We start from the raw sequence: 23,038 nt of genomic DNA on the forward strand, positions 1-23,038 counted from the left end.
CCGTGTTAGCCAGGATGGTCTCGATCTCCTGACCTCGTGATCCGCCCATCTCGGCCTCCCAAAGTGCTGGGATTACAGGCTTGAGCCACCGCGCCCGGCCTATACCTGTGGTTTCTAAAGGAATTAGTCCCTCTCGAGCCTATTTAAACTAGCTCTTGAATAGGAAATACTATACCAATATCAAGTGTCTTTTGGCAATCCTTTTTAAAGAGTAAATATTCATAGGTGTTTTTTTGTTTTTTATTTCTCTGATATTTTCTATGGAAGCTTCCTTTCCTTTTTAAAAAATTCCTTAACAAATGCAACCGGGCACGGTGACTCATGCCTGTAATCCCAGCACTTTGGGAGGCCAAGGCGGGTGGAGCACCTGAGGTCGGAAGTTCGAGACCAGCCTGGCCAACGTGGCGAAACCCTGTCTCTACTAAAAAAAATACAAAAATTAGCTGGGCATGGTGATGCACGTCTGTAATCCCAGCTACTTGGGAGGCTGAGGCAGGAGAATTGCTTGAACCTGGGAGGTGTAGGTTACAGTGAGCCAAGATTGCACCACTGCACTCCAGCCTGGGCAACAGAGTGAGACTTCATCTCAAAAAAACAAAAACAAACAAAAAAACAAATGCCCACTAAATTTTATATGGGAAAAGAAGTAAAATATCAAGAAATCTCTACACAGCCCTAGACAGAAATGTGGAAAGTGAGCCGAAAAGCCTCAACTGCGAGCCTTCATTGTGGTGTGACTACAGACTGAGGCACACCAAAGCCGGAGCGAGTCCCGTAGGCTCCCTGGAGTGCTCACTGTGGTGTCTGTGCATACACACACGCACACCAAAACTAAAGTGGGGGCTGCGGGAGCCTCTGGCTTGGAAACAGCATTCTCGACTGTGCTAAGAATTCAGCCCAGTGCAGAAGCAACTAGCCTGTGGTTAGAATACCAGTTAAGCAGGCCAACATTTTCTGATAATTTGAAAACATTAGATATTAAAGCTACTCAAATTTGTATGCAGATCTTTTTGGAGTGAGGCGATAAAGATTTTTAATTGGTTTGTGTTTCTCTCTCTCTTTATACCCTTGCCTTCTTCAGAGTCATTGAGAACTTAAGACTTTCTCCCGTTTGTTACTCTCCAAGCATAATTTTACTGACAGCTGTCTGTTCTCAGTAGAAGGTAATAAAATCAGGGCCAGGCACAGTGGTTTATACCTATAATCCCAGCACTTTGGGAGGCTGAGGCAGGCAAATCGCTTTGAGCCTAGGTGTTCAAGACCAGCCTGGGAAATATGGCAAAACCCCGTCTCTCCAAAAACTACCAAAAAAAAAAAAATTAGCCAGGTGTGGTGGCATGCACCTGTAGTCCCATCTACTTGGGAGGCTGAGGCAGGAGAATCTCATGAGCCCAGGAGGTGGAGTTTGTGGTGAGCCATGTTCACCCCACTGCACTCCAGCCTGGGGAATGGGAGTGAAGCCCTGTATAAAAAACAAACAAACAAAACAGCCGGGCACGGTGGCTCACGCCTGTAATCCCAGAATTTTGGGAGGCTGAGGTGGGCAGATCACGAGGTCAGGAGGTCGAGACCATCCTGGCTAACGTGGTGAAACCCCGTCTCTACTAAAAATACAAAAAATTAACCGGGTGTGGTGGCGGGCGCCTGTAGTCCCAGCTACTCGGGAGGCTGAGGCAGGAGAATGTCATGAACCCGAGAGGCGGAGCTTGCAGTGAGCCAAGATCGTGCCACTGCACTCCCGCCTGGGCGACAGGGCAAGACTCTGTCTCAAAAAAAATAAAATTAAATTAAAATAAAAGGTAATAAAATTGATGTTGACTGCATTAAATTTTTATTACAAGTTTTTTTTTTTTTTGAGACGGAGTCTTGCTCTATCGCCCAGGCTGGAGTGCAGTGGCGCGATTTCGGCTCACTGCAAGCTCTGCCTCCCGGGTTCATGCCATTCTCTCCTGCCTCAGCCTCCCGAGTAGCTGGGACTACAGGCGCCCACCACCACGCCTGGCTAAATTTTTGTATTTTTAATAGAGACGGGGTTTCACCATGTTAGCCAGGGTGGTCTCGACCTCCTGACCTTGCGATCCACCCACCTCAGCCTCCCAAAGTGCTGGGATTAGAGGCGTGAGCCACCACGCCTGGCCTATTACAAATTTTAAAGGAAAAAATAGCAGAGGGCCCTATTAATTCAAAATTCAATATTCTTAGAGTTCAGGAATTATTTGATATAATGAAGTGGCATTGTTTTTTGTTGATCTTGCTTCACCCCTACTTTAGATTTCATGGGCTTCAGGGGGGTTTTTGTTTTTTATTTTCTGGTTTATTTATTTCTTTTTGAGATGGAATCTCGCCCTGTTGCCCAGGCTGGAGTGCAGTGGCGCAATCTCGGCTTACTGCAACCTCCACCTCCCAGGTTCAAGCCATTCTCCTGTCTCAGCCTCCTGAGTAGCTGGGACTATAGGCGCACACCGCAACACCCAGCTAATTTTTGTATTTTTAGTAGAGATGGGGTTTCACCATGTTGGTCAGGCTGGCCTCGAACTCCTTACTTCAGGTACTCTACCTGCCTCAGCCTCCCAAAGTGCTGGGATTACAGGCGTGAGCCATCGGGCCCAGACTTGTTTTTGTTTTTTTAATGAGAGCTAAGATTTAAGCTACCCTGGAAAATGAATCTTTCTGGGACCCTGGAGCTGAGTATATTCTCTTCATAGACTATCAAATAATTCATAATCTAGTAAAGGAGATGAGGAAAGCATATGACCAAAATACAAGATAAAATGTGATAAATGCCAGAAGAAAGGCACAGAAAAAAAGGTATGATTTTTGGATAAAGATATCTTGTCTTCATTGAGGGAAATTAAGGGACACTTCATGAAGGAGACTTTTTTGTTTCTTAGCTTGTTTCAGGGGAGTTGGTTTTCAAGTCCGGCTTTAAGTACCAGTCTCAATTAGGTATCATCTAATTCATATATATATTTTTTGTTTGTTTGTTTGTTTGTTTGTTTTTTGAGACAGAGTCTTGCTCTGTGGCCCAGGCGGGGGTGCAGTGGCACGATCTCAACTCACTGCAACCTCCGCCTCCCGGGTTCAAGCCATTCTCCTGCCTCAGCCTCCCGAGTAGCTGGGATTACAGGTGCATGGCACCATGCCTGGCTAATTTTTAGTAGAGACGGAGTTTAGTGTTTTTAGTAGAGATGGGGTTTCACCATGTTGTCCAGGATGGTCTTGATCTCCTGACCTCGTGATCTGCCTGCCTCAGCCTCCCAAAGTGCTGGGATTACAGGCGTGAGCCACTGCTCCCGGCCAATTGTTTGTATTCTAATCATGTAACAGATGTACTGGCTTTTGGTTGTACATAGTCAGAGAAATTGTGGACATTGTGTTTAAAACAGGGCACTGGCCAGGTGTGGTGGCTCATGCCTGTAATGCCAGCACTTTGGGACGTGGAGACGGGTGGATCGCTTGAGCCCAGAAGTTTGAGACCAGCCTGGACAACATGGCGAAACCCCGTCTCTACTGAAAGCACAAAAATTAGCCAGGCATGGTGGCACACACCTGTAATCCCACCTACTTGGGAGGCGGAAGCACGAGAACCACTTGAACCCGGGAGGCGGAGGTTACAGTGAGCTGAGATTGTGCCACTGCACTCCAGCCTGGGCGAAAGAGCAAGACTCGGTCTCTAAATACGTACATACATACACACATAAAACAGGGCACTGAAAATTTTAAAATTAGGAATGATGGCACAATTCATAATGGTATTTTTCCCATGGGGCTATATTACTCTGAAATACCCCAAACAAGTCTGTGGCATTTTGCTGCTCTGCCACATCCCTTTTCCCTCTTACGAAATAATTCTAAATGTTTGTGCTGAGTCTTCTACCAATAAAGTGGTGTTTCAGTCTGCCATCATTGGTTACTTAAGAGGAATTTATCTGCTTCAGTTAAAATGAACTTTTTGTCAGAACTGTGAAGCAAAGATAGGTGTGTCCAGAAATATTGTCATCTTGGTAGAGTCTGGGGCTTTCTTTTAAGTTACAAGAATATATAACATATGTATACAGTTTAAAGTCCAACACTATAATGACCATGTACATACCAATCAATCATCTACCTTTAAAAATAGGAAATTACCGCCAGGCACGGTGGCTCACGCCTGTAATCCCAGCACTTTGAGAGGCCGAGGCAGGTGGATCACGAGGTCAGGAGTTCAAGACCAGCCTGGAAAACATGGTGAAAACCCATCTCTACTAAAAATACAAAAAAATTATCCAGGCGTGGTGGCGGGTGCCTGTAATCCCAGCTACTCGGGAGGCTGAGGCAGAGAATTGCTTGAACCCGGGAGGCGGAGGTTGCAGTGAGCCAAGATTGCGCCACTACACTCCAGCCTGGCCAACGGAACAAGCCTCCATCTCAAAAAAAAAAAAAAAAAAAGGAAATTACCAATGCCTTTCAAGTCTTCCATGGGTCCCCTCACCCCCAAGTCTCCCCAGAGGGAACCACTATCTGGAATTTTATTTCATCCCCTTGTTTTTCTTTAAACTTTTCTTCCAGTTTAACCATATATGTATATATTCTGAAATACTGTAGTTGAGCCTGCCTGGTTTTGCCTTTATAAAAATATACCAAATTTAAGTCTAAATAAACATATTATATATATATAAGTTTATCTAGATGGGTCTTACTACATATTGTTTTGCAACTTGTTTTATTCCCTTAACATTTTGTTTATGGGTTATGTATGGCAGTAGTGCATTCATTTTCACTGCTGTAGACTGTTTTCTTTGTGTTTTTGTTTTGTTTTGTTTTGTTTTTGTTTTTAATAGATAGAGTCTCACTCTGTTGCTCAGGCTGGAGTGCAGTGGTGCAATCATGACTCACTGCAACTTCCGCCTGCTGGGTTCAAACAATTATCCCACCTCAGCCTCCTGAGTAGCTGGGACTACAGGCATGCGCCACCATCCCTGGCTAATTTTTGTATTTTTAGTAGAGACAGGGTTTTACCATGTTGGTCAGGCTGGTCTCAAACTCCTAACCTCAGGTGATCCGCCTTCCTCGGCCTCCCAAAGTGCTGGGATTACAGGCATGAGCCACCCACCGTGCCTGGTCATATTTTCTTTATGGGAAAATACCCATGTTTGTGGCTCCTTGGGTGGGTTTCAGTATATTACTATTACAACACAGTATGGCTTCATAATTTGTGAACAGTTTTTCTAGACCAGGGTTCCTGATTCATAGGGTCTGCATATCTTCAGTTTTACTAGATGATGCCAAGTAATTGTTTCCATTTTTTCGAGTCTGGTGACTTTAAAAGAGTTTTTCATTGTGGAGTATACGTGTATGTGGCTTTACTTTATTTCCCAATTTTCATTTTGAGAAAATTTTAAAACTACAGATCAGGTGCAGGACTAGTACAATGAATATACCCTTCACTTAGATTCACTAACATTTGCTACATTTGCATAATCTATTTTTTCACCTATGCATGGTGTTAATACACATGGGTATATTTTATTTTCCTGAACCATTTGAGAATTAATTGTAGATATCATTGCATTTTCCATTTGTATCTAATTCAGCATGTATTTCCAAAGAACGTGGACATTCATTTATATAATCACAATACCGTTATTGTACTCAGGAAAGTTGACACTTCATTATTTACACAAATGTTATATAATATATAGCCCATGTTCAAATTTCCCTAGTTGCCCCAATAATGTACTTGCCTTAAACAACTTTAGTTTTTTTTTTTTTTTTTTTTTTTTTTTTTTTTTTTTTTTTTGAGATGGAGTGTCACTCTGTCGCCCAGGCTGGAGTGCAGTGGCATGATGTCAGCTCACTGCAACCTCTGCCTCCTGGGTTCAAGCAATTCTGCCTCAGCCTCGAGAGTAGCTGGAACCGCAGGCGCACACCACCGTACCTGGCTAATTTTTGTATTTTTAGTAGAGACAGGGTTTCACCATATTGGTCAGGCTGGTCTCAAACTCCTGACCTTAGGCAATCCACCTGCCTCGGCTTCTCAAAGTGCTGGGATTACAGGCGTGAGCCACCATGCCCGGCCTATTTTTTTTTTTTTTTCTTTCTTTCTTTCTTTTTAAGTCTCTTAATCTACAGGCTCCCCTTCCATATTTTGGAGTTGACTTCCTTACAGTTTATCTGTTAAAACAATCTGGCACATTTCACCTTTGGAGTTTCTAACAGTTTGGGTTTTGCACACGTTTATGCTGTAGCTTAACGTGTTCTCTGTACTTGCTGCACATTGGCAGCTGGATCCACAGGCTACTTGATCCAGATCCTGTTTGATTCTTTTGGCAAGGCTCTAGATCCACGTAGGCACATATGTCTGGTTTTTGCTTTGTTTTTTATTTGTTTTAGCAGCTGGTTTTTTATTTGTTTTAGCAGCTGTGGATGCTCAATGCCTAGACCCATTGAATCTTTGGGGGATAGAAATGGTGATACTGGCCAGGTGCAGTGGCTCACACCTGTAATCCCAACACTTTGGGAGGCCGAGGAGGGTAGATCACTTGAAATCAGGAGTTAAAGACCAGTCTGGCCAACATGGTGAAACCCCAGCTCTACTAAAAATACAAAAAAATTAGCCGCACATGGATCACGAGGTCAGGAGATTGAGACCATTCTGGCTAACACAGTGAAATCCTGTCTCTACTAAAAATGCAAAAAATTAGCCAGGCGTGGTGGTAGGCGCCTGTAGTCCCAGCTACTCGGGAGGCTGAGGCAGGAGAATGGTGTGAACCCAGGAGGCAGAGCTTGCAGTGAGCTGAGATCGTACCACTGCACTCCAGCCTGGGGGACAGAGCAAGACTCCATCTCAAAAAAAAAAAAAAAAATTAGCCACACATGGTGGCACGTGCCTATAGTCCCAGCTACTCAGGAGACTGAGTCAGGAGAATTGCTTGAAGCTGCGAGGCAGAGGTGGCAGTGAGCCAAGATCGTGCCACCACACTCCAGCCTGGGTGACAGAACAAGACGGTGTCTCAAAAAAAAAGAAAATGGTGATATTTTACTTCTGTCATTTCATTTTTTCATATTAGCTGAAATATTTTGATAAAGAACCCCTTATGTACTAGTTACCCGGTTATAGTTTATATAGGAAAAACAAGATAATTACTTGGGGCCGGGTGCGGTGGCTCAAGCCTGTAATCCCAGCACTTTGGGAGGCCGAGATGGGCGGATCACGAGGTCAGGAGATCGAGACCATCCTGGCTAACACGGTGAAACCCCGTCTCTACTAAAAAATACAAAAAAACTAGCCGGGCGATGTGGCCGGCGCCTGTAGTCCCAGCTACTCGGGAGGCTGAGGCAGGAGAATGGCGTAAACCCGGGAGGCGGAGCTTGCAGTGACCTGAGATCCGGCCACTGCACTCCAGCCTGGACGGCAGAGCCAGACTCCGTCTCAAAAAAAAAAAAAAAAAAGATAATTACTTGGTTTTTTTCTCTTATTTCTCCAGTTTCAAAATAATGAATTCATTCCCTTTCCTCAGAAGATCACCTGTTAGTTTTTCTTTAAAAATATCGGCCAAGTGCGGTGGCTCATGCCTGTAATCCCAGCACTTTGGCAGGCCAAGGTGGGCAGATCACCTGAAGTCAGGAGTTTGAGACCAGCCTGGCCAACATGGTAAAACCCCATCTCTATTAAAAATAAAAAATTAGCCAGGTGTGGTGGCACGCACCTGTAGTCCCAGCTACTCGGGAGGTTAAGGCTGGAGAATCACTTGAACCTGGGAGGTGGAGGTTGCAGTGAGCCAAGATCGTGTCACTACACTCCAGCCTGGGTGACAGAGTGAGATTTTGTCTCAAAAAAATAGGGCCAGACACGGTGGCTCACGCCTGTAATCCCAGCACTTTGAGGGGCCGAAGCAGGCGGATCACAAGGTCAGGAGATCAAGACCATCCTGACTAACACGGTGAAACCCCGTCTCTATTAAAAATATAAAAACATTAGCTGGGCGTGGTGGCGTGCACCTGTAGTTCCAGCTACTCGGGAGGCTGAGGCAGGAGAATGGTATGAATTCTCCTGCCTCAGCCTGGGACTACAGGTGCCCGCCACCATGCCTGGCTAATTTTTTTGTATTTTTAGTAGAGTCGGGGTTTCACCGTGTTAGCCAGGATGATCTCGATCTCCTGACCTCGTGATCTGCCTGCCTCGGCCTCCCAAATTGCTGGGATTACAGGCGTGAGCCACCACGCCTGGCTGAGACCATTTCTTAAAATAATAAATAAATTAAAAATCATTATGGGTTTATAGATTTAAACATATGTGATAGTTTTGAATGCTTTGTAATTCTTGGTCTTATTCAAGTTCAGACTGTCCCATTTTGTTAGTGGAAGTTGGCTCTGAGTCCTCTTGACATGACCCAAGTAGTCTGGATAGTTACCTCACCATCTAGCATGTGAAGATGTTCCCAGAATTTCGCATCGTGGTTTTCATTTACATTGCCCTGATTACTAATGAGGTTGAGCATTTTTTCACAGGTTTATTGACTTCTTGAAATGCCTGTTCATGTCTTTTGGCCACTTTTTGTATGGGTCATTTGTCCCTTATTGATTTGTAAGGGTTCTTTATTTTTTTTCCTAGATATTAATAGTTTCGGCCAGATGTTTGTAGATGTCTTTTCTCAATGTGACTTGTCTTTTCAGTTTTGGTGTCTCGATGATCAGAAGTTCTTCTTGTTGATTTATTGACCTTTTCCATTATGGTTTTCACTCTTTGACTCTAGGAGCTTAATAAAAGCATGAAATATTTATTGATTGTCCATTGCTAATCTGAAGCCCTTTCAGAATAGTGCTAACCCAAGGTCTCAGTATCGGAGATGAAGGCCAGTTGTGGGTGTCAGTCCTCAGGGTCACAGATGGCTCTTTACGGTTATCTTTTTTTTTTTTTTTTTGAGACGGAGTCTTGCTCTATAGCCCAGGGTGAAGTGCAGTGATACAGTGGTGCGATCTCGTTTACTGCACCCTTCACCTCCTGGGTTCAAGCAATTCTCCTATCTCAGCCTCCCGAGTAGCTGGGATTATAGGCATGCACCACCACGCCCGGCTAATTTTTGTATTTTTAGTAGAGACAGGGTTTCACCATCTTGGCCAGGCTGGTCCTGGGTTCCTGACCTCAAGTGATCCACCCACCTCAGCCTCCCGAAGTGTTGGGACTACAGGCGTGAGCCACTGCACCCGACTAGAGTTGTCTTTTTTTTTTTTTTTTTTTGAGATGGAGTCTCGCTCTATCACCCAGGCTAGAGTGCAATGGCACCATCTTGGTTCACTGCAACCTCCGCCTTCTGGGTTCAAGCGATTCTTCCGCCTCAGCCTCCCAAGTTGCTGGGATTACAGGCATTCACTACTACACCTGGCTAATTTTTTTGTGTGCTTCTAGTGGAGACGGGGTTTTGCCATGTTGGCCAGGCTGGTCTCAAACTCCTGGCCTCAGGTGATCCCCCTGCCTCGGCCTCGAAGGGGATTACAGGTGTGAGCCACCGCACCCAGCCTAGAGTTGTCTTATAATTAGCTAAACACAGCAGTATGTCTCAACAAATATCACATTTTAGTTTTTCACTATCTTTTTTTTTTAATGCAACAAATTACTGTCACAGAATTGTAGAATGACTGTTAAAGGCCAACACTAATTATTTAAAGGGCAGGAAATTAATAAAGAAGCATAAACCTGTTACCAACATGAAAACTGAGCAGAACTTCTAAAGCTGAGCTGTTAATAGTTTTATTCAGGCCCTTGCTGGCTCAGCAGGAAAATGAAAGGGAAGCAGCAACCACCACCCTGAGTAAACATGCACTGCTTTTTCTTCCTCCATTAGAAATTCCTCGGCTCTCTAAACACAGCAAAGTTTGGCTGAAAGTAAGTCATGTGGTTTTAAAATGTTCATCTTTGAAGTAAGCTAGTCACAGAAGGACAAATGCTGCATGATTCTACTTGTATGAGGTATCTAAAATAGTCAAACTCATAGAGGCAGAGAATAGAATGGCAATTGCCAGGGATTGGGGGAGGGAGAAATAGGGAGTTGGTAATCAACAAAGTTTTAGTCAAGCAAGGAGAATAAGTTCTAGAGACCCCTTGCACAACATCGTGCCTATAGATAACAGTGCTGTATTGTACGCTTAAAAATCTGCCAAGAGGGCAGATGTCATGTTAAGTATTCCTACCACTGTATTTTTTTTTAAATGACAGCTGGATGGGTTTTCCACAAAGTTATGAATTTGTGTTCTTTGTAATTTTTTGCTGTCTAAAATTCTAAGAACTACAGGTATTAGGAAATGATTTTGAAATAATTTTTTATTTCTTTTTAAAAAATACCGTTATTTAGCAAAACGAAAAGTTAGAAATCCTGAATAATAATTGTCATCTCTTCCTTAGAAAGGAACGCACTATTGGTATCAGTGGGCAGGATACAGCGTTGTCCAGTGGACTGAGGAGCAGGAGCACCAGACTCCTACCCCACCATTGCCTGTAACTAGCCCTGAAACCTTGGGAAGTTACTCCAGCACTGTGGGAACTGGCATAGTCCCTCCTGGACCTGTTTTGAGGATTAAGTAAGGTTATCTGTGTGAGGAACATATGCAATGGATGGACTCTAGCCACATGATAGTCATTAACCACCACTCATGTGATACTGCACATTTTCGCTTCTGCCTGAGAAGATAATGTCCACTAATAGAAAATGGAACCATACCCTGTAGTCAGGAGTTCTTATGTCATTATTTTAGTTTTCCATTGCTGCCAAAATAAGTGACTGCAAATTTACAGGCTGAAAGTAATGCAAATGATTATCTTAGTTCTGTAGGTCAGAAGTTCAATTCTAAATCAAGGTGTCAGCAGGGTTGCGTTCCTTTCTCGAGGCCCTAGGGGAGAATTTCTTTCCTGATCATTTAGATTGTTGACAGAACTCAGTTCCTCGAGGTTGTAGGACCAAGGTCTGTTTTGCTGGCTGAGGGCTGTTTCCAGCTTCCTTCCTCTATTGTCAAAGCCTGCAGCAAGTCCTTTGCAGGTCCCCCCTCTGACCCCTTCTTCTGCCTCCCTCTTAGACTACAGGCACTCATATGCTTGAATCAGGCCCACCCAGATAATCCAAGATCATCTCACTATTTTAAGGGCAACTGATTAGTAAACTTAATTCCAATGCAACCTTAATTTCCTTTTGCCGTGTAAGGTAACAGTCACAGGTTCCAGAAATAGAAGACATCTTTGAGGGGCCATTATTCTGCCTACTCATCCAGTAAACTAGAATTTTGTTGGGATCTTTAATAGGTCATTTATCCTTACCTTTTATTTTCTTCATCCAAAAAATAAAGTGGCCGGGCGTGGTGGCTCAAGCCTGTAATCCCAGCACTTTGGGAGGCCGAGACGGGCGGATCACGAGGTCAGGAGATCGAGACCATCCTGGCTAACCCGGTGAAACCCCGTCTCTACTAAAAAATACAAAAAACTAGCCGGGCGAGGTGGCGGGCGCCTGTAGTCCCAGCTACTCGGGAGGCTGAGGCAGGAGAATGGCGTAAACCTGGGAGGTGGAGCTTGCAGTGAGCTGAGATCCGGCCAGTGCACTCCAGCCTGGGCGACAGAGCGAGACTCCGTCTCAAAAATAAAAAATAAATAAAAAATAAAGTAGCCTACCATGTAGGATAGATAATGTTTATTGAGCACTTACTTGCTGTGAGCTTGGCCCTTGGCGCTAAGCTCTTTGCTCAGGAAGAGTCTTTGAGGTGGGTTCTATTATTATCCCCATTTATAAGTGAGGAAACTGCATTTTGGAGAAGTTAAGTAATTGTTGAAAATAATTCAACCGGTGAGGGAGTCAGACATTTCAGTAGGCTGCTGTACCTCAAAGGTTTGGCTGGCAATCAGCCTTCACATGGCAGGCATACTAATTAGAAATCAGTGTCTTGATTTTCTTAAAAAGTTTCAGTTTTGCTAGCAGAAATTGTCATTTGTGGCCAGGCACGGTGGCTCACGCTTATAATCCCAGCGCTTTGTAGGCTGAGGCAGGCGAATCACCTGTGGTCGGGAGCTCGAGACCAACCTGGCCAACATGGTGAAACCCTGTCTCCACTAAAACTATAATAATTAGCTGGGTGTGGTAGTGCATGCCTGTAATCCCAGCTACTCGGGAGGCTGAGGTAGGAGAATCGTTTGAACCCAGGAGGTGGAGGTTACATGAGCTGAGATTGCACCACTGCACTCCATCCTGGGTGACAGAGGGAAACTCTGTCTCAAAAGAAAAAAAGTTGTCATTTGTGTTCATGGACATGGTAAGAAAATAAAAACTGAAATCAGATATGTATTAAAGTGGTTAAGTTACAAAATATTCTAGATAAAACTGTTTCTCTGAAAATGCAAAAAAAAATGATTTCTGGGTTGTGCTAAATCACGAACTGTTTTTTGAAGACAGAATGTTGTTTTGTCTAAGATCATAGAGTTCTCTGTCAAGAGAGATCTGATTTGTAATAGGGTGGTGGAGGGGCTCAATGTTTTTTTAATGAGATATTGGACTGTGATGTTTTGTTATACTATAAGTGATACGTAACCAAACAAGGAAATTTTCCTAGCAACAAAGTTGTTTTCCTGAATCAGAAGAATGCTTTTGTGTGCTCATTTTCTTATTGTCCAAAAGATAAAGCTTGTGAATTTAGCATCTTATTTTTTTTTTTTGAGATTGAGGTACTGGCGAGTATAGATAGTAGAATATATAAGATTATCATTGGAAGTATTTGGCAAGCAGTATGTTAATTCAGACCTAAACTATATTTAGGTAGAGAACTACCTTGTTTTTTTGTTTGTTTTTGAGATGGAGTTTCGCTCTTGTTGCCCAGGCTGGAGTGTAGTGGCGCGATCTCGGCTCACTGCAACTTCCGCCTCCTGGGTTCGAGCGATTCTCCTGCCTCAGCCTCCCGAGTAGCTGGGATTACAGGCATGTGCCACCATGCCCTGCTAATTTTGTATTTTTAGTAGAGTTGGAGTTTCTCCCTGTTGTTCAGGCTGGTCTCGAACTCCCAACCTGAGGTGATCCGCCCACCTCGGCCTCCCAAAGTGCTGGGATTACAGGTGTGAGTCACTGCGCCCTGCCGAGAACCACCTTGTTTTTATGCCAGACCCAATTGTTGGACATGATTATCTCGCTGGCCCTCATAAGCCTTTTTTTCTCTCTTCTTGTTCTTCATTAATCTGGTGAGGGACCCAGACATTTCAGTAGGCTGCTGTACCTCAAAGGTTTGGCTGGCAATCAGCCTTCACATAGCAGTCATACTAATTAGAAATCAGTGTTTTGATTTTTTTAAAGTTTTAATTTTGCTAACAGAAAGTGTTATTCGTGTTCATGAATGTGTTAAGAAAATAGAAACCCAAACTTTTTTACAGTCATCAGATCTCTAAGTTCTACCCCATTCCATTTGTTTGTTTTGAGACAGGGTCCCACTCTGTTGCCCAAGCTATAGTGCAGTGGTGCAGTTACAACTTGCTGCAGCCTCAACTTCCCTGGCTTAAATGATCCTCCCACCTCAGCCTCCTGAGTAGCTGGGACCACAAGCATGTGTCATCCCACCTGGCTAATTTTTGTATTTTTTTGTAGAGACAGGATTTCAGCACGTTGCCCATGCTGATCATGAACTCCTGGGCTCAAGTAATCCACTTGCCTCGGCCTCCTGAAGTGCTGGGATTACAGATGTGAGCCACTGCCCCTGGCTTTCGATTTGTTTATGCAACAAATATTTGAATAGTACGTGCTAGGAGGCCCTAGGGATAGTGTGCCCTCATGAAGCTTACAGATTAATGAAAGACTCAAACATGAAAGAAATAATTACACAATCAGGAAGTACATGAGTGCTATGAAAGGGAATAGAAGATTCTGCAAAATTGAAGGACAGGGTACAAAGAAAGCCTCGATGTAAAGGATGAATAACATTTAGCTAGGCAAAAATTGGGATTGACTGGTCTTGGTCAAGGGGTATATTTTGCAAAGGTCTTGTCCCAATAGGGAGTTTGGCAATTTCGAGCAACAGCAAAAAGGCCTCTGGGGTGTAGGTGGGTGTGTGTTCACGTATGGGTATGTGTGTTCGCTTGTGTGCATGCATGTGAGGAGGCGGGGTGTGGAGTGGCTCTGGAGGAGAAGGGCACAGATTCTCAGTCCTGTAGCACTCCTGTTCAGAATGTCAGGTAGAGCTGAGAATTGTCTGTTGGTCATTGGTCCACCAAGCAGTTCGTATGGCCTTGTTTCCCAGAACTCCATAATCAAGCGGATGTGGTGACCATATACTTTATCATCAAAACCAGGATATTCATTTTTTTAAAACTTTTTTTTTTTTTTAATGTTGCCCAAGCTGGTCTTGAACTCCTAGGCTCAATGGATCCTCCCACCTCAGCCTCCCAAAGTGCTGGGATTACAGGCGTGAGCCAACACACCCAGCAAACCAGGATACTCTTGAGAGTGAAAGGGGACACTATTAATTATGCTGGGACAACGGGTATAAAACAGTACTTATAGACCAGTTCTCAGCCACTCCAGGGAGCCCCAAAGTTGCCTAGAAACCGTGCTCTGAAATGACAGGGTTAGTCACGTGCTCCTGCTTTCTCACCTTTTCCCCTTCCTTCACCCATTAATAACCGAAAGAGGGGCACCAGGAGAAACTGCTCCAAGTCTATACAACAGAATCATAGCCCTGTAGCCCACCCAGCTGCAGCCTCCTGTTTTTCACACTGCCATCTGATCTCTATTAATGTGTTTTGAGAATTAAAGTCTAAAAAACATATAGAAAAGAAAGTAAGGCCTTAAAAGTTTAGCATGTGAACTTTCCCCACTACAAGCTTTTCTTACACTGCTTCTTATGGATTACATGACCTAATTATATGTTCCCGGATGGCCACTAGGCAGAATGGGTGTGGTCTAACTTCTTTCACAGTAAACATGTTTTGTGGATTGGCCTCTCTGGTGGATAATGGTGAATAATGCATGGTGTAAATACCTACAGGAAGCCTTCCCGTAGGTGTAAAGGCTTTATTTCAGGAAATAAAATAGGAAGATACATGGATTTTTTTAATAGAATCAACTGTTTGGCTGAATCTGCATAATGAGGATTAATGGCGCTTTATTTCCTGCTCTCTCTGCCCAAGTCATTCTACAGCAGGGCCCTCAGAGAGCCCTAGTAACTTCTTCAATTTACTGAGAGATGGATCACTTTGCAATATAATAATATTTAATGGTCGGCAACTGCGAGAATGTGGAATCTCATTGTCCTCAGCCTTTCTTCAACAACCCCCCAAGTCCTCAATAAAATAGTTTGACCCTGTCCTGCCTAATAATTTTTAATGTTCATGTTCAGCCAAATACTCAGGACACTAAGGAGTTGCACTGTTTCTTTTCAAACTGCATTCAAGCTCTTTCTTTTGTTTTAAAAGCCGGGAAATGTGAAGAATTCACCTGGAACTAAGTAGAAAGCTCATTGCTCTGCCATCTTAATCAGGTAAAGAACAAGAAATCTCTGTGATTGTTTTCGGCATTGTAGTGCCAGCTGAAATGAGTTGTGTTTAATTAATTTAATTTAATTGTAACAGTTTCAACTTGATGTGAAAACATAAGGGTCATATTTTCTTCCATCTTTAATTTCTGGGCTTAAATGCTGTGACTTATATATTTGTGTTTGTTCCACTGATGTTACCTGGGTTTTTTAGACAAGCTAGAATCAGACAGTTGGGATTTGTCTACAAATGTATTTCTTTTTTTTTTTTTTTTTTATTATACTTTAAGTTCTAGGGTACATGTGCACAACGTGCAGGTTACATATGTATACATGTGCCATGTTGGTGTGCTGCACCCATCAACTCGTCAGCACCCATCAATTCATCATTTATATCAGGTATAACTCCCCAATGCAATCCCTCCCCCCTCCCCCCTCCCCATGATAGGCCCCAGTGTGTGATGTTCCCCTTCCCGAGTCCAAGTGAGCTCATTGTTCAGTTCCCACCTATGAGTGAGAACATGCAAATCAAAACCACAATGAGATACCATCTCACACCAGTTAGAATGGCAATCATTCAAAAGTCAGGAAACAACAGGTGCTGGAGAGGATGTGGAGAAATAGGAACACTTTTACACTGTTGGTGGGATTGTAAACTAGTTCAACCATTATGGAAAACAGTATGGCGATTCCTCAAGGATCTAGAACTAGATGTACCATATGACCCAGCCATCCCACTACTGGGTATATACCCAAAGGATTATAAATTATGCTACTACAAAGACACATGCACACGTATGTTTATTGCGGCACTATTCACAATAGCAAAGACTTGGAATCAACCCAAATGTCCATCAGTGACAGACTGGATTAAGAAAATGTGGCACATATACACCATGGAATACTATGCAGCCATAAAAAAAGGATGAGTTTACAAATGTATTTCAAACAATTGGAAAGTGTCATTATTCCTTAGGTTTATTTTTTTCAAACAACACTTGATTATAGTAAGTACACTTGTATTTATCTAATACTCAGTGTACATTGGAATGCATGACAGTTACACAGAGGCTCAAAACAGTAGTTGTTTGTGTATATATGAAAAATTGTGTAATGACACTTGTGATTTCCTGGTAATTAGAAGACTATAATTGAAATTGGAAACAACCTAGATATTCAACTATAGGAAAATGGCTTAATTATGGTATATCCATAAAGTGGAATATTATTATTCTGTTTCTACAGTATTTAATTGCATGGGAACAGGTGCACAATTACTGTTAAATGAAAAAAAGGTAGTGTGACATGTTTATAGAGGGGATGAAGCCAGGAGATACAACAGAAAGTGTATATCTTTCAGTGGTATGATGATTTTTATATTTTTTCTTCTTTATAACTTTCTGTATTTTAAAAATTTTCTGCAATGAATATGTGTTTTATAATCAGAAAATTTTTTGAAAATTGATGTTACATTTATTGTAAATCATGGCCCCTACTTAAAATTTAGGAAAACCCTGAGTTTGAACGTTTTTTTTCTTCAAGTTTTCTTTATATTTTTGGAGACCCAAAGAGTCACATAAACTGATAATTTGAAAGTGGTTATCTGGCCCAACCCCCAGCCTCAAGCAGTCTCCCCTGAAGCCCTGTATGTTCCTCCTTTTATACCAGCACTGATGGGAAACTCACCCCATGGGGCAGCCATCCTGGGACCATTCTGATTTTTTGGAAGCTGTTTCTTCTGCTAAGCAAAAATATGTCTCCTTAGTGGCCACAGAAAACAAATCCAGTTCCTCTTTCACTGCATAGCCGTTCATACAGTAACCCAAAATCAGTAGGTTCTCAGATACAAACTATTACCCGGGGAGTTGGTAAAAGGCAAAGGCCACCCCAGAATCAGTATCTCTGGTGAATGCATGGGAATGCATATCTGCCAGTTATGCATGGGATGTGCCATTAGAAGGATGACTAGAGGGTGAGCAGCCACTGAGTGACACATGTCCTCTAGGGACTTGACTTTTAATATGGTTATATTTCTCTCATTTTTTTAAATCCTTGTCAGCCAGAATGGTTATATTTCTGTACAGGGACAATGAAAAAGACATAGAATAAAGGGAAATTAGGTAAGTATCCATTTCAGTTTTCAAAGATATTCTGCGCCAGAGTTCAGCTTGCTGTAATACACAACCTTGATTTCATTCTTTATTGTTTTTAGATCTTCACTGGAGGAGGTGTAGCTTTTAATTATAAAAGTGATTCGTGTTGGTTGTAAAAAATGTTTTTAGCTAACTATTTTTAAAGCTTGTCTTATCCTTTATTCTTTTCTTTCTTTCTTTCTTTTTTTTTTTTTTTTGAGATGGAGTTTCACTCTTGTTGCCCAGGCTGGAGTGCGGTGGTGCAATCTCGCCCACTGCAGCCTCTGAGGCCTCCCAGGTTCTAGTAATTCTCCTGCCTCAGCCTCCCAAGTAGCTGGGATTACAGGCATGCGCCACCATGCCCAACTAATTTTGTATTTTTAGTAGAGACAGGGTTTTACCATATTGGTCAGGCTGGTCTCGAACTCCTGACCTCAGGTGATCCGCCTGCCTCGGCCTCCCAAAGTGCTGGGATTACCAGTATGAGCCACCATGTCTGGCCACTTTATTCTTGTTTCCAGAGGTAATTTTTGTTAATAGTTTGGTGTATCATTCCAGACTTTTAAATATAGATAGATAGATAGATAGATAGATAGATACATACATACATACATACATACATACATACATAGGCCGGGTGCAGTGGCTCATACCTGTACTCCTAGCGCTTTGGGAGGCCGAGGTAGGTGATTACATGAGTCTGGCAGTTCAAGAACAGCCTGGGCAATATAGCGAAACCCTGTCTCTATAGAAAAATTAAAAAATTAGCTGAGTGTGATGATGAACACATGTAGTCCCAGTTACTTGGAGGCTGAGGTGGGAGGATCACCTGAGCCTGGGAGAAACAGGTTGCAGTGAGCCATGATCACTCCACTGCACTCCAGCCTGGGTAACAGAGTGACACCCTGTCTCAAAAACAAATATATATGTATTTATTTATATTTAAAATGTATAAATTAAATAAATTTATACATTTATAATATTTTCATGCATACATGCATGTTTTTGTTTTTTTGACAAAATGGGATCATATTCCTCATATTGTTCTGCAAGTTCACAGAAAACTTTCTTTTTACTGTTATTTATCTGGTGGGATGGGATCTTGCTGTATTACCAGGCTGGACTTCAACTCCTGGGTTTAAGTGATCCTCCCACTTCACCCTTCTGAGTAGCTGCACAGAAAACTTTCTGAAGGCATATAATTGTAATTTTACTATCATACATAAAGAAATTAGGCCGGGGCCAGGCGCGGTGGCTCACGCCTGTGGTCTCAGCACTTTGGGAAGCTGAGGCAGGTGGATCATGAGGTCAGGAGTTTGAGACCACCTGGCCAATATGGTGAAACCCTGTCTCTACTAAAAATACAAAAATTAGCCAGGCATGGTGGTGTGCGCCTGTAGTCCCAGCTACTCAGGAGGCTGAGGCAGGGGAATCGCTTGAACCCGGAAGGTGGAGGTTGCAGTGAGCCGAGATCACGCCACTGCACTCCAGCCTGGGTGACAGAGTGAGACTCCGTCTCAAAAAAAAAAAGAAAAAGAAAAAGAGAAAAGAGAAATTAAGGCCGAGCATGGTGGCTCATACCTGTAGTTCAAACTACTCAGGAGGCTGCAGCAGGAGAATTGCTTGAACCTGGGAGGTAGAGGTCGCAGTGAGCCAGGATCATGCCACTGCACACTCCCAGCCTGGGCAACACAGAGAGACTCCGTCTAAAAAAAAAAAAGAAAGAAAGAAAGAAATTAGCACTAATTCCTTAACATCATCTAATATCCAGTCAATGTACACATTTTCCTGGTTGTTTCATGAATAACTTTTTACAGTTGGTTCGTTTGAACCAGGATCCAAACAAGATCTGCCTGTTGTGTTTGGTAGGTCTCTTAAAACTGTAAAAGTTTCTGCTCCCTCATTGTCCCTTGCTATTCGTTTGTTGAAAAACCTGGCTTATTTGTCCTTTAGAATTTCCTGTGTTCTACAAGGATTGAGCTGGGAGGGGAAAAAAATAATTTCTCATGTTCTGGCTGTGGCTGAGCGTATCCATTTAGTATCATTCTGTTTATCTCTTGATTCCTTTCTTCTCTATATTTCCCATAAACTTGTAGTTGGATCCGAAGGCCTAATTAGACTTAGGTTCAATTTTTTTTTTTTTTTGCTAAGAATGCCATAGACAGTACTATGTTAAGCTATGTTGAATGAATGAATGAACTTGTTTTATATAACATATCGTGTAAATATTTCCCTGTCAGTACTTAATAGATCTACCCATTCCTTCTCTAGTTGCTTGATGGTTTCCTAGTATGGACTACCATATCTACTTAATCCTTATCAACATAGGTTGTTTCCAGTTTGTAGTTTTTAACAATGCAATAAATCTATCAAATTCCTAGGGAAGACAAAAACAGATTAATAAACTGAGATTAAAAAAAGCTAGTAGTTTACATGTTTAAGAATTTGTGGTTGTATATTTAAAAATCAAGTGAATAGTCACTGGCCTCTAAAATATTTAGAAATCTCTAATTGCACCAGGCACGGTGACTCACACTTGTAATTCCAGCATTTTGGGAGGCTGAGGCGGGCGGATCACCTCAGGTCAGGAGTTCGAGACCAGCCTGCCCCACCACATCTCTACTAAAAATACAAAAAATTAGCCAGGCATGGTGGCACATGTCTATAATCCCAGCTGCTCAGGAGACTGAGACAGGAGAATCGCTTGAACCCGGGAGGTGGAGGTTACAGTGAACCGAGATCGCACCACTGCACTCCAGCCTGGGCAACAAGAGTGAAACTCCGTCTCAAAAAAAAAAAAAGAAATCTCTAATTGCTGAGTATATTCATTACAAATTATGAAAAAAAGCCAGACGTGATGGCTCATGGCTGTAATCCCAGTACTTTGAGAAGCTGAGGCAGGCAGATCACTTGAGGTCAGGAGTTTGAGACCAGCCTGGCCAACATGGTAAACCCCTGTCTCTACCAAAAATATAAAAAATTAGCTGGGCGTGGTGGCGGGCACCTGTAATCCTAGCTACTCAGGAGGCTGAGGCAGGAGAATCGCTTGAACCTGGGAGGCAGAGGTTACAGTGAGCCAAGATCGCACCACTGCACTCCAGCTTGGGTGACAGAACAAGACTCCAACTAAAAAAAAAAAAAAAAAACAATTATGAAAAAAGCAATCTGGAGAAGACTTGGTTTGTCTTTGACATGTCTTTGAATATATGTGTATTTTATTCCAGAAAAGTATGATGAGGGTGATGTGAGGAAAATTACACATCAAACTGAGGGTGATGTAATCATGCTTTCCAGCAGATAGATGGAAATGTAGTTGTTTAATCTTCAGATGTGATGTGTACTGTGCCATTTAGACATTTATTTTTTATTTATTCACCCATCCATTTGGTTAATTACGCTCAGATACACAGCCAGTTGAGGATCTGAATGTAGTATATGTACTGTTAATGGAACACAAAATCTTTTTTTTTTTTTTTTTTTTCTTGAGACAGAGTTTTGCTCTGTCGCCCAGGCTGGAGTGCAATGGCTCAATCTCAGTTCACTGTATCCTCTGCCTCCCGGGTTCAAGCAATTCTCCTGCCTCAGCCTCCCGAGTAGCTGGGATTACAGGCGCCCACCACCATGCCCGGCTAATTTTTTGTATTTTTAGTAGAGATGGGGTTTCACCATGTTAGCCAGGCTGGTCTCAAACTCCGGACCACAGATGATCCACTTGCCTCAGCCTCCTAAAGTGCTGGGATTACACATGTGAGCCACCACAGTCGGCCTTCTTTCTGTTTCTTAGTTTAACTATCTGTAAAATGGGAATAATTACAGTTTTCTCTGGCTCATGTTTCTTATGGTTATATAATGGTGATGTAAATATTGTGTATGGTTTCTCTATTTATTTATTTATTTTGAGACAGAGTTTCATCCTTGTCGCCCAGGCTGGAGTGCAATGGCATGATCTCAGCTCACTACAGCCTCCGTCTGCTGGGTTCAAGCAATTCTCCTGCCTCAACCTCCTGAGTAGCTGGGATTACAGGCACCTGCCACCATGCCCAGCTAATTTTTTTGTATTTTTAGTAGAGATGGGGTTTTACCATGTTAGCCAGGCTGATCTCAAACTTCTGACCTCAGGTGATCGACCCGCCTCGGCTTCCCAAAGTGCTGGGATTACAGGCATTGGCCACCGCGCCCGGCCTGGTTTCTCTATTTAAGTCTGAAGAATTTTCATAATGCAAAATTTTTTTCTGGCACAGTTTACTTATGTTTTTCTTTTCCTTCTTTTAGTTATAGGTAAACATTGGAAACTCCATAGAGTAAATCAGTATTTCTACAGAAAAATGGCAGAGAAGTCAGTATTGAATGTATTAAATTGGCTTTCTTCTTCAGGAAAAACTAGACCAGACCTCTGTTATCTTCTGTGATATCATCCTACAAGCAAACTAATCTGGAATCCCTTCACCTAGAGATAATGTACAAGCCTTAGAACTCCTCGTTCTCATGTTGCTATTTATGTACCTAATTAAAACCCAAGTTAAAAAAAAAAATCCGATATCATTGAGTGACGGTCTAAGTGTATCTGGTGCCTGTGTGTATGGTGTGTGTATGCATGGTTTGTGTGTGTGGTGCATGTTGGTGTGTGTGTGTGGTATGGATGGTGTATGTGAGTTAGAGACAACAGGTAACTCTTCTTAGGGAAGTACCAGCTTGCAGCCTGCAGAGTCTGGGCCCCACAACACATAGTATAGAAGAGTAGCTCTGGAGTCCGAGAGATGCTTCAATAACCAGCACAAGGACCAAAACTTGTAATACAGTTTCCCTGACAATGATTAGAAGACATATAAAAGGAAACAGTAACAGTGACCCCTTATTGTGGCTGTCACCTCCTAGTTTGTACAGAACTTGCAGTTCTTGAATGCCAGTGGGAGATTCAGAAAGAAGAGGTCCCTGTCCTCTGCCGGTGGATGAATGGGGATGTGATGTGTGTTTGGATTCTCTGTATGTGTATGGCTTGTCTTTTCCTCCTCTGTGGCCCCTGAATGCACAGCTCATTGAACGCTGTAGTCCCACTGCAGGAGCCTCTTTTGACTTCTCAGCCAGCCAGTAAGGATGGCAGGGGAACAGAATGTCAAAGAGAATTTAGAATTTCCAGATTTCAATTAGATTTGGGAACTCTAAATCTTCCTTGTATACTTGTATCATCAATTGAATTCCTAATCGTTGACCTTCCAGAACTGATAGCAGTCAGTAAGATAGCAATACACAGATGGCCATGCACATACTCGTGTTATATATATTTAAGAGAGCCAAAATGGCAGGAACAGTGGCAGCATTGTTACCGGATTAATGAGCTGAAGCAAATTTGTCCCTAGAATGATCTCCATAGTCACTCAGAAGTCTTTTATTTCCTTTTATGCCAAAGTACTTCTGTGTTACTGTACCAATCACCCAAA

The 23,038-nt window shown here is 42.7% G+C and overlaps 1 protein-coding gene across 3 annotated transcripts in view; it reads left to right on the forward strand.

The window, feature by feature from the left end:
- APOO (apolipoprotein O) overlaps positions 1–22,137 on the forward strand; it is a 127,948-nt gene extending 105,811 nt beyond the window's left edge. Inside the window, exons 8-10 of one of the 3 annotated variants that reach the window (XM_026451871.1) lie at positions 15,410–15,474; positions 21,873–21,878; positions 21,975–22,132. In XM_026451871.1, coding sequence (XP_026307656.1) covers positions 15,410–15,445 — 36 coding nt within the window. In that variant the 3' untranslated portion in view covers positions 15,446–15,474; positions 21,873–21,878; positions 21,975–22,132. Of the gene's footprint in view, positions 1–15,409; positions 15,475–21,872 lie in introns of all 3 variants that reach the window. The other 2 variants (XM_026451869.1, XM_026451870.1) reach the window with 2 other exon arrangements.
- Positions 22,138–23,038: the final 901 nt, after the last annotated feature.

This window comes from Piliocolobus tephrosceles, chromosome 12 (assembly GCF_002776525.5).
Source record: "Piliocolobus tephrosceles isolate RC106 chromosome 12, ASM277652v3, whole genome shotgun sequence".
Taxonomy (NCBI): domain Eukaryota; kingdom Metazoa; phylum Chordata; class Mammalia; order Primates; family Cercopithecidae; genus Piliocolobus; species Piliocolobus tephrosceles.